The following is a 12,165-nucleotide window of genomic DNA, read 5'->3' as shown; positions in this document are numbered from 1 at the left end:
TCATTTTACTCACTTAAATGGCAACCCAAGGTATCTATCTTAGGTAATCAAATTCTTAGGTCCTGTTTCTTGCTGTGGACAAAACTGTGGATACCAGTCCAGTCCCTCTTTAAATTTTGAGTTAGTTGGTTGCCCTGTAACTTGTTTCTGACAGTTTCAATACAAGTCATTAATTTGCCATCTGTTCAAATTTTTCTTTGTTGTAGGAGTACGTATATAAGTGATGGTCTTTCCAGATCGCTATATTCTCAAATTAAAACCTATATTTTTTTAAGATACAAAGCATGGTACCTCTGAGAGTCTTTGTTTTCCAGCTTCCGGTTATCATTGACTTGAGGAACCCAAGTTTGAAGCCTAGACATTGGAAATCTATTGAACAGACAGTTGATGCCACCCTAGTTGACCTTGAAATTCCATTAACCTTAGAGAAGCTCTCCGAGTTGCATGTTTTTGACTTTGGCCAAGAAATTCAGGACATTTCTGGACAGGCTTCTGGAGAAGCTGCCTTAGAAACAATTCTTAAAAAGGTAAATCTGAAAATATATATATTCTTAAGATCAAGGAATGTAGAGATTTTCATATCATCAACTTGGGTTATCTGGATAGATTTTTCAACAGTGCAGCTTTCACCCTATCAACATCAGTTATCCTTCTGTTTTCTTATATTTATTATCATTATTATTATTATTCTCACCTCTGCAAATACCTTCTTTCTACTTAGCTTATAGCCCAACATGAACTTGATGGCAACAAAGTTTCAAATTTGCATGCTTATATAAAGAACTACATACCAAGGAAGATCTTTTATACCAAAATCCATTATCTTTCAAACTACCAGAGAAGACTGTGTGGAATGCTTCAAAAGGCATTGTGAAGACCTCTCTACTTAGGATGATCTCTTCACCCTAAAAGTTCACACATACCTACCAATCACCTGTGTAAAAAGAATTTCTTTCCTTTTAATTAAAGCATAAGTGATAGGAAATACACATTGAATTATCACAAGTTATTCATATATATTAATGTTAGTCAATAAAATTAAGCAAATAAGTATCATTTAACTGAGAAAAGGATTTTAAGAATTTTAAAGGAAGTAAGGAGGAAAATGGGATTATTATGGAGTTTTCACTTATTTTATTCCACATGCATTTACTGAATACCTAAACACAAATGAACTTAGATATCCTAAGAACTTGGTTCAATTATTTCTAAGGTGGAAGATTCTTGGAAAACAACTGAATTTGTCGTTCTCCCTCACCGTGACTCTAAGGATGTATTTATCCTAGGCGGCACAGATGACATACAGGTGGGTAATTGGGTTATTGAAAATTTATGTTTAGGATTTTGTTTGGAATTTAAAACTGAAAGCAACAGAGACAAGACAAACAAAGAAACAAAAACTCCCAGGCACAGACAATAGTTTAGTAGTTACCAGAAAGTAAGGGGGGCAGGGTGTGGTAGAAGAGGGAAAAGGGGATCAAATGTATGGTGATAGAAGGAGAACTAACTGACTCTGGGTGATGAGCACACAATGCACTATATAGATGATGTATTATAGAATTGTACACTAGAAACTTATATAATTTTACTAACCATTGTCATCCCAATAAATTTAATAAATAAATAGTTTTTTTGAAAAAAGAAAGAAAACTTACAGTAAAGGTTCTGGTCAGATGTAAATCTTTTATGGGAGATTATGATGAAGAAATGAAATATGAGAGTAACTAAATAAGAGAAATCTAATTGGGAGGCAAAATATGAATGAATAATTTACATGAATGCTTGTACATGAAATATTTAGGAAAGTAATAGAAACGGCATATATATGTAGTTATAATCCTGTTGTTGATAACTGTTGAGGAATTTAGAAGAGCAAAGAGATCATTTATGGCTGAAATGATCAGAGAATCCTTCCTTGACCAGCTAAGACATGCTGGATCTTAAGGAGTAAATGGGATTCGATAGACATAGATAAGAATGAAGGGCATTTGAAACCACTTAAATGAGACGAAGAAATATGAATCACCATTTCAGCTTTATAGCATACTAAGAAGCTAAATTCACTTAATTTTTTTGAGATGAGGAGTAGATAGCCGTGTTCTATGAACAACAAAACAAATATAACCCCTGTGTTTGGGATATTCTTAATGACTTATAACCCAAAGACACATTAGTTTCACAAAAGGATTTGGGTCTTTCGGCATAATTTAAAAAGCAGAGCCCTCGCCTCTTAGGGTGTTCCCAGGCCAGAACTGATGAAATGGCTTTGCCAGGTCTAGGCTGGAAGAGCAAGACCAGATGTCACTCTGGGCAGTGGATGGGAGAGTAGACCCAAGATGAAAGTCAGACAGTATAAGGTCAAATGATGCTAGACGATGGGGTTCTGCTCTCAAGAAGCTTATAATTTAAATTGAGCAGTGGAAATCCATTAGATTAACAGATACATTTTTTAAAATGCATTATGTTCTGTGAGGGTTGCTGTAGTATAAGGGGGAGGAATAGGGGTGGGAGGTAAAGCAAAACTGTCTGTAATTATTCAGAGCTTGATATGAATGAGCTCAATTCCCCTCTTCGTCAAGATAATCGAGGGAAAGTGATGTTTCATTGGATAGAAAAGACAGCTAACTTTGCAAGTTTTCAGTACTTTGAGAAATAAAGGCCAGATGACCAAATGGTGTAAAAAAAAAAGTTGCCAGATACCTAAAAGTAGGGGGAAGAGTTTTGAACCAAACAAAAACTTGTGCCATTAAAAACTACAGAAACAGCCAAGATTTGGCAATTGAAAATCCCTTGGTGACATTTGAGAGAACGTGCTAGTGGGTCATAAGCTGCAGGAAAAGGTTTAAGGAGGGGAAATGGATGGGGAGGAAATAATGGGTGGGACTAAGCTATTTATTCAAGAACTTAGCTTTCAAGTGGACTCTTGGGATTAAATATTTGTAATTACCTTTGTGAGCACAAACATATGTTGTGCATGTATTTTCATCTCCTTTCTTTAAAGGTCCTTCTTGATGACAGTACAATCAATGTCGCAACCATTGCCTCGTCACGTTATGTTGGTCCACTGAAAACTCGCGTAGATGACTGGCAGAAACAACTTGCTTTATTTAATCAAACACTGGTGAGTAAGGATCATTTCAGTTCAGGGACTCAGAGAACTGGAGAGCCACCGGATCTTAGAAATCATTTGTTCAATCATTTAAGTATTATATAGTTTAGATGTTAAGATTTAATTGATGACATTTTAGTATGTTCAGAACGTAAGGAAAGTGCAAATATATTGAGCTCTTTTTTACATAATTATACCATCACCCTTGTACTAGTCGTTATTACTGTGAAACAAAATACCACAAACTTAGTGGCAGAAAACAATATACATTTTTCATCCCCCAGTGTCTATGGGTAAGGAGTTCAGGTGTGGCTTAACTGGGTCTCCTACTTAGGGCTTCATAAGGGTTCCGTCAAGATGTGGGCCAGGACTGGGTTCTTATCAGAGGTTCAAGCAAGGAAGGATCCACTTCCAAACTCACTCAGCTCAGGTTTGTTGGCAGAAATTATTTCCTTGCAACTCTGGGACTAAGGCCTTTGATTTCTTACTGGCTGTCATCTGGAGGCCATCCTCAGCTCCTACATGTTGACCACAGTTGTTGTTTTTTTTCCTTGTGGAGTTCTCCTGACATGACAACTTGCTTCATAATTCCAGCAAGGAAGAGAAAGTCTCCTGGCAAGATGGATGTACAATAACTGTGTACATCCTATTACTTTTGCCATATTCTACATGGCCGGAAGCCAGGACCCACCACCCAGGAGAGTATCACACAACGGTGTGACCACCAGATCTTGCAGGCCACCTGAAGAGTCTTGCACAGCAACCTCCTACTTACTGGAAAAAAACTCACTGTTGCTTGAAGTCTCCTTGGTAGCTTTCCTTGTGGTACACACCTCCTTTTTATTTTATCCTACCTCGGATTATCCCATAGTAAACCAAAGAACCCACTTACACTGATCTCATTTTGTTCCCATCCAATCTCTTTCTTGGACTTCAGATTTTTAGCTTGATCTAATTATGTTTAGCTTTATCTATATTCTAATATGAAAAGTTACCTGTGAAATAACAGACACTAGTATGAAAAGACAATTTATTCCAATTTTGTTTCACAGAGATCTTTTTCAGGAGTCCACCCTCTTCAAGGAACACTTTCTAATCTGACCCCTGTCCAGCCTTCTGTACTGATGGCTAAGCCCTATGAAGGGACAGACTACAGATCCAAGTAAAGGACATGTTTTCATAGAGGATCCTTAAAAGAACCCAGAGCTGCATTGTGGCGACCCTCCAGAGAACTAACCGTATAGAAAGTGTGAGCCCTGAGATAAACCAGGGAGTGGCTGTAACATTAGGGCTTACATGTAACCTCCAAATCTATAGTGAGCAGTGAGAAACTCTTTCATGGGTTCTGAGGCTACACATGCAATGGTAGCAGGCACGGAGAAGGGCATGGTCTACATACTTCCGTGCTGACACTGCATTTCTGGTTTCTTTGATGAATGGTGATTGTCTCTAAGAGGAGAAGCAATGAGTGATGTTCTTTTCCTCCCACACTTCTGAGTTTGTCACATATTCTGTCACAAGCAGGTTTTACTTTTTTGATTAAAGAAAATGGATCATATTTCTTTGTGTAAACAAGGGTAGGGAAGAATAAACACATAATTGAAAAAAAATTTTTTGATAACCTTTTCTGTATTTGGAAATAGTCACTAACCTTACCACTTCCCAACCTTTCAGATTTCTTTAAGTAAGTATCTTGTCCTCCCCACCTACCCCCCACTCCCAAAATGTCTCTTCTGGGCATTTAATCCTCCTTCTCTGGGTCCATTCTGGTTACCACACAGTAGACTCATTATAACTCTACTCAGTAGAAAATGGGTTGAAATTAGGCTGACCTGAGTCTTGGACCTTTTAAAGAGGTTTCATTTCAAAGGACCTGTGAGAAGTCCCCCAAAGGAAAAAGATACAGTGAGTCTCCATGTAACTATTTTTAATGCAACTAAATGTTTTCAATTTGGGGTTAGAAAATTGATAATGCCCATATTTTTCTCCTAGGAAGAGTGGCTGAACTGCCAGAGAAACTGGCTCTACCTAGAAAGTATATTTAATGCCCCGGATATTCAGAGGCAATTGCCTGCAGAGGCCAAGATGTTCCTCCAGGTGGATAAGTCATGGAAAGAGATCATGAGGAAGGTGAACCGGCTGCCTAACGCACTTCGAGCAGCTACTCAGCCAGGTATAAAACAAAAGTTTAAAAACAAGAAGACTTTACAATCATCTAAAATGCTTATTCCCTATAAGAGTCTAATAATATGAGGTACCTGTTTAACCCCTGATTCTAGTCAGCACTGATGCCCAGGAGTATTTGTAGTACATTTTTTAAAATAAATTTTATTGGGGAATATTGGTGGACAGTGTGTTTCTCCAGGGCCCATCAGCTCCAAGTCATTGTCCTTCTATCCAGTTGTGGAGGGCACAGCTCACTGGCCCATGTGGGAATCGAACTGGCAGTCCTGTTGTTCAAAGCTTGTGCTCTAACCAACTGAACCATCCAGCCACCCTGAGTACATTTGACACTCTTGCAATGTGAATTGAACACTGTTTATTATTATTATTATTACTGTTATTAATTATTACTATTATTATTATCTCTCAGCTTGGTTCATAGTTTGGGCGCAGAAGAAATCTGCTTCTTTTTGCTATCTTTTTAATTTGAGTATGCCGCCACAGAGTGTCAGTCATGCTTCCATTTCACAATTTTGACTGCAAGACATACAGTTATATTCCACTGTCCCATTATGCTCAAGCTCGCACAGACTTAGAGCCATACAAATTTCCATACCTGATTTTGTCATTAATTCATTAAAACCAGTTAAAAATGTCACCAGTCATTGTAGTTCTAATGTCAAGGTTGCAATGTGTTTTAATAAGTTTTGTTTCTAGGGATATGGTCTTTCCAGGGGCACTTACATAGTTCCTGAACTTTATGCTTTGCATCACAGCCTCAGCAAGCTTGCGTGTGGTTCTGTAAATGGCACCACGTAACCTACCCTGGTGAATACCCCCAGCCAGCTTCCCTGCCAAGCGGAGGCAGCCTGCTGGCCTTTCCTCTTTGCCCAAAGACTCTTACACAAAGTAGAAGCAGAAAAGAAAACACTATATGGTATGATGGAACTGAAAGCTCTAAGACTTCGGAGCTCCTAGAAGCTGCCCACACATCTTGGCTCCTAGCCCCTTGCAGCCAGCAGCTGTATCACTCTGATCTCTGCTTCTGTCATCACATCGTCTCCTCTGCCTCTGATCCCCCTGCCTCCCCTCTTATAATGACCCCTGTGATTCCACTGGGCCCACTGGATGATCTCCCCATCCCGTGATCCTTAACTTAATCACCCCCGCCAAGTTCCTTTTTCCACATAAACTAACATGTTCTCCGGCTCTGGGGATCAGGACACGGACATCTCTGAGAAGCTTTTGTTCTGCCTGTCCCATCCACATAATGTGCGTATTCAAACCTTTTGCTGTAAAAATATTAATGTGTTGGATTACAGAGTGCTGCCGCAGTTCCAACTAGACTTATTCTATAACTTTTGAAATTAAAAAGAAAATCTGATCTCCTAGGGATTTCAGATAAAGATATGTAGACCTGTACATATCATTTCAGATTATGATAAAGCTGTGAAGAAACACTAAGCAGAGTAAAGGGGCCAGAGAGTGGGTGGGGGCTGGTGTGTGTGTGTGTGTGTGTGTGTGTGTGTGTGTGTGTGTGTGTGAGAAAGAGAGAGAGAGAGAGAGAGACCTTTTTGATAAAGTGGCTTTTGAGCAGAAACCTGTAGGAATGAGAGAATGAGATGTGCGTGTGCAGCTAAGAAGACACTGTTTGGTTTGCACTTCCCGCCTCCTGAAAGGGGAGGGATGCCAGCTAAAAATGCTTCAATTTAAATTCTTCTTCAACTATGGTAAATATTAAAATTAATATTAAAATTAATGTTATTAAAAATAACATTCTTAACCAACCCTACAAATTTTAATTTATTAGATTGTTTTTATCAAATAAAACCAAAGCTTTAAAAATGTTCATATATTTTACTTCCACTTAAACTTATATTCTCTATATTAACAGGATTTTACAAACATCTTTTTTTTTTTTTTCAATGAACAGGACTTCTGGAGACTTTTCAAAACAATAACGCACTACTCGACCAAATTCAGAAGTGTCTAGAGGCATATTTAGAATCAAAAAGAGTTATCTTTCCACGGTAAGTTTACAAAGCAACCTATGATATTTTTTAGTGGTTAAGACTATCCATTAATTTAAAAGGATATACTTCAAAACAAACCCTAACCTCAAAACATTAGGGAACCAGAGAGGGAAACACAGAATAGATGCAATAATGGCAATCCAGCTAACATCTTGATTAGGGAATATAAGTCTCAAGGGGAGATACAATATTTGGTAGATGTTTAATTGGGTAACTGCCCAAGGTGCTGGAAGGACTCTTGATGGCAACATTTGGGTGTGTATATATATGCCCGCATGTGTCTGTGTGTCCACACGTCTGTATGTTTACAGTTAGAGACACCTCTGTTGCCTGAGCAGCTTTCTTTAGGTTAATTGGTGTCCTAAGAATGTCACTGTAGAAGTTGTCTGAGAGATCATTTCACAAATTCTAAATGAAATTGTTTTACTGACCTATGCGTTCTAAAAACTTACCAAATGTTATGTACAGTGCAGATGATGCAAAGGAGCTGGCCAATCTCTGCCCTAATGAAGCTCATGGTTAACAGGTGGACAGTCATGCCAATAAACTGTTACGATACAATTATATGAGATCATAGTATGACTACCTGACGGTAGCAAAAGCTCCTAACTTCAGTCCTTGGGGCGTATTGTACCGTAACTGGAGAACATTAGCAATGTGGTTCATCTTTGATGGATTTTTCCTGTTAGCTGTTAAACAAATGAGAGTTGTGTCCTAGGACGAGCACTGAGGCAGCCAGGGTTAGTTAGATGTTTATCTGGGTTATTTGGTTGAGAGAGGTCACTGCTGAGTACTGGGACAGAGTATGTGTATACACAGGAAATGCAAAGGCAAGAAGATGTGGTTGAGTTTTAACAGAAGTCATCGGGCTTTAAAGAATCTTACCCAAAATTTTTACACTAATCTTACTAACATGTCATTCATGGAAAAAGATGGGAGAGTTTGAGGTTTGGAATGTGCCTTTTGTCTATTTCGCTCTTAAATCAGTGCTTCCCAACCTGGATCTTCCAAGGCCGAAGAAAACCTGTACACTGCTTTTGATATTTAAAGAAACGAGCACAAATTTACCTGTGAAAATACTGAACACCAAAAAAGTCTCAGCTCTATTTTTTCCCTTTGTTTAGCATTACATCAATTAGGTCAGCAGTGTGTATTATGTCAAGAGGCTCTAGGAGGCATTGATTTCACTCTACAAGCCTTATGGAAACTTCCTATGAGCCATGGACAAGTTAGGTCCTGGAGACACAAAATGAATACAATACTGTTCCCACTCTCACAGGGCTCATAGTCCAACCTTTATAGTTATCTGGTTCATTAGTTGAAAACAAGGCTTGGGGATTAATTAATTATGACTGTATGTGTTACTAGGTTAAAGAAGGAGGACTGACAGAGTGTAACCAAAAACATCTTTATTTGTAACTAATGACTGCCTCTGCATTCCTTGCTGGGGGCTAGTTTCTTCCTGCCCCTCTAGACAAAATCTTGATCAGATAATAATACAAAAGAAAAAGAAAAAAAAAAAAAAACCTTGTCACCTTAACCCGATAAAGGACCTGTAATGATCAAAACTCTGAATTTCCTTCAAAGCTGACACTTCCCCCTTCCCTGGCCCAACCCTGTTGCCATGATGATGAAAATGGGTGGCACTCGACTGTCCCCACTTCCTGTTAGGTTTCTGAGGTCTTCACTTTGGAGCGGGAAATGGGGGAGAGGGTAGGTGACTGGAGAAGCCTGACTTGGCTGCTACCCGTCTGTCCCCCTCTCTCACACGTGAAGCCTGCCTTGGGCTCACTGCCTTGGGATTCCCTCCCACACCAAGGGATCTCTCCTGGGCAGCTTCCTTCACAGAAGTGAAGCATCTTCTTTGGCCAGGCCCTCCTCCTTTGCCCTCATCCTGAGCATCCAAGTATACCCCTTCTCCAGTTCTTTTCCTAAGGTCTTCTTCATGCTTCCAAATGGCCCCTTTGGGCAGGATCTAAGAAAATGCCATGCCAGGTCACACCAGCGTGGCCCACATGCATATATTCACAGAAGCAAATAAAGTCCCTGTAGCCACCCATCATTTATCCAACAAATTATATACTGGATACCGCGTATGAATGAGGTGCTAGGCTAGATTCCAGGGAAAACAAAGTATATATCTTCACTGTAGAAGTTCAAAGTCAAGTAACAAAGACATGTGACCAAATCAGTGTTATAGCAAGACCTAGCATTTATTACAATTTTTATGAAAATATCTATCTTTTCTGTACCAGGCACTAATTCTAGATGTTAGAGCTGCATCCACACTAATCTTCATGACAGTTATGTTTAGAGACATGTGACATTCCCCAGAAACCTGAGAAAAGTAGGCTTAGAGGTCCAGGAAGTCAATGGATGGGGAAGAAATGTGGCCAAGGGATTTATCTTTGATATCTATGTAAGCCTTTGCAACAATTTCAAGTTATATTTTAAGTATTTTCTTCAATCCAGATTTTACTTCTTGTCAAATGATGAACTTCTGGAGATTTTGGCACAGACACGGAATCCCCAAGCTGTGCAGCCGCACTTAAGGAAATGCTTTGACTCCATTTCAAAGCTCGAATTTGCTTTCCTACTTCCTGCTGAAGGAAAAATTCCTACTACGGAGGGAGAGCCAGAAAAAGTTTATACTAATGATATTTTAGCAATGCTGTCACCAGAGGGAGAAAGGGTGAGGTGCTTTCTGTTTCTAATTCTTGAAGGTAAACTTTGTTCCTCTTCTAGGATCGAGGTTTATTCATTGCCACTCCCAGCACTCAGCAAGTGCAGCTGCTACTGGTACTCTGTAGTTTCAGACTTCACCAAGATAAAATCCTTGCCCTCAAAGAGCTCTAGTGGAGACATAGTCAAACAAACACTTGAAAAGCACCACAGTAAATGCAAGAACAGGGGCATGTGCTCTGTCCTTGGGAACAGAGTGGAGAAAATGGAGCCATATCTTACTCAACTCTCCACAGAGACACAAGAGTGGACTGATTCCGAGTGCCGTTCTCCTGCTACACCACCTGATTCAAGTCCCAACCTTTAACCTCATCTATAAAAGGGGACTTGGTAATAGTGCCTAATGAACAAGATGCTGGGGTTTTCAGGTGTTACCATATGTAAACTACTTATAACAGTACCCAGTGGGTGCTACGAACATGTTGGTTGTCATTATGGGCATGTCATTGACCCATTAGTGTCGCTAGGGCACTGCACAGTAAACACCAAGCAAATGAACCCATTAGGGGGACAAAGTGACCTCACAGAGGATTCTCTCTATCTCTGTCTCTCTGTCTCTGTCTCTCTCTCTGTCTCTCTGTCTCTCTGTCTCTCTCTCTCTCTCTCTCTCTCACACACACACACACACACACACACACACACACACACACACACACACACACAGGCAGCCAAGGAAAAGGACTTGCCCAGGATTTCAGTCTGGTCAGCAAATGGCGGTGTATCTGTGGAACTGAAGGAGCCCACGAACATTTTTACGATGCTTTGATTATCTTCTAGGTCAGCCTGGGAAAAGGCCTCAAAGCCCGAGGCAATGTGGAGGAATGGCTCGGTAAAGTGGAAGAAGCCATGTTCACATCTCTGCGCCGCCTGTGCAAAGCTGCTCTAGCTGACTATCAGGGGAAACCGCGGACAGAGTGGGTGATAGCTGGCCACGCTTCTCAGGTAAATCACACTCCTTAAGTTTCTATCTCTAATTCCCTACTTGGTGACACGCATCACACACTTAAAGAAGATGTTTCTGTGCAGGTGATCCTGACCATTTCTCAAATCATGTGGTGCCGTGACTTGACTGAGTGTTTGGAAAGCGACGGTAATCGTTTAGAAGCCCTGGAAGCTTTTGAAAAAGTCAACTTTGAGGTGAGATTTTTTTTTAAAGGGTGACATTGAACATATTGCTGTACAAGATGTTCTCAGTGGTTTTTATTGGCATGGTTAATGCAAATTCACTTTCTTTAAAAATTGAGCGCTCTGAAAAGACTTCCAAAGCCTTGAGGTTCTAACTGAAACCATTTATGTTCAAGTTTTCTTAGAAATATTACTTTGGTGTTTGTGTAGTATTGTATATGAATACTTATAAAAATAGGAAAAAAACAATTCAAGAGGAAAATGTCAGGATTATAATGGTTTGCAACATTTAAGGAGAGACTGTATTTTCTAGGTCCTGGATCTCTCTCACAGAAGTTTATTCAATCCAGGAAAAGCGCAGGGTTTGTGTGATTTCTATTCTTAGGTTCAAGATGTGCTTTTCTACTATTTTAGAGAACCCTCAGGCAACTATCAATAAAACAATAAATAACTGAATGAATCTAAATACCATCCTACAAGAATTTTTAAGCTATAGTTGGGAACTGCCATTTTACAGCTATGCCTAATCTTTAACTCCAAATTCAATTCTACTTCCAAGCAACATTGCATTTTTAAAGAATCAACTTTAAAACTGAAAGGTGGGGGGGCGGGCTCCTCAATAGAATTGAAAGTCCTCAATAGAATTTTGAGTCAAAAAGCCCCAAGGAAAAGAAAAGACTCCCTAAGGAAAGTTCTGTTAACTTCTTTGTGGAGTGATCCCTGATTGGGGTTGGCACCGAGTGAAAATTCAGCACAGCAGTTAAGGCCTTCAGGACTGAAAAGGGCCAACCGCACTTCTTTGAAAAAGATTTAACCTTTTCAGTTAGAATCTGGAACTCAATCTATCAAAAATGCTTTTATCTCATCAATCTTTGGCCTGCTTAAAATGCTCACATTTTCTGATTATCAAAGGAAACACTACCCCCCAAAATGAGGCATACTACCTTAATCTTATTAATTTTAGGAAGAATAATCTTCTCTAGCGACATATGA

At 39.5% G+C, this 12,165-nt stretch overlaps 1 protein-coding gene across 1 annotated transcript in view; it reads left to right on the top strand.

The window, feature by feature from the left end:
* DNAH6 (dynein axonemal heavy chain 6) overlaps nt 1–12,165 on the top strand; it is a 248,391-nt gene that overhangs the window by 76,114 nt on the left and 160,112 nt on the right. Inside the window, exons 19-26 of the mRNA XM_081069736.1 lie at nt 315–527; nt 1,214–1,306; nt 3,002–3,121; nt 5,102–5,282; nt 7,206–7,302; nt 9,778–9,997; nt 10,825–10,989; nt 11,074–11,184. Of these exons, the coding sequence (XP_080925862.1) occupies nt 315–527; nt 1,214–1,306; nt 3,002–3,121; nt 5,102–5,282; nt 7,206–7,302; nt 9,778–9,997; nt 10,825–10,989; nt 11,074–11,184 (1,200 nt within the window). The remainder of the gene's footprint in view (nt 1–314; nt 528–1,213; nt 1,307–3,001; nt 3,122–5,101; nt 5,283–7,205; nt 7,303–9,777; nt 9,998–10,824; nt 10,990–11,073; nt 11,185–12,165) is intronic.

The sequence above is a fragment of the Rhinolophus hipposideros genome (assembly GCF_964194185.1).
Source record: "Rhinolophus hipposideros genome assembly, chromosome: 12".
NCBI classification, from domain to species: Eukaryota; Metazoa; Chordata; class Mammalia; order Chiroptera; family Rhinolophidae; genus Rhinolophus; species Rhinolophus hipposideros.
Note: the sequence above shows the minus strand (reverse complement) of the source record. Positions and strands in the feature narration are given on the sequence as shown.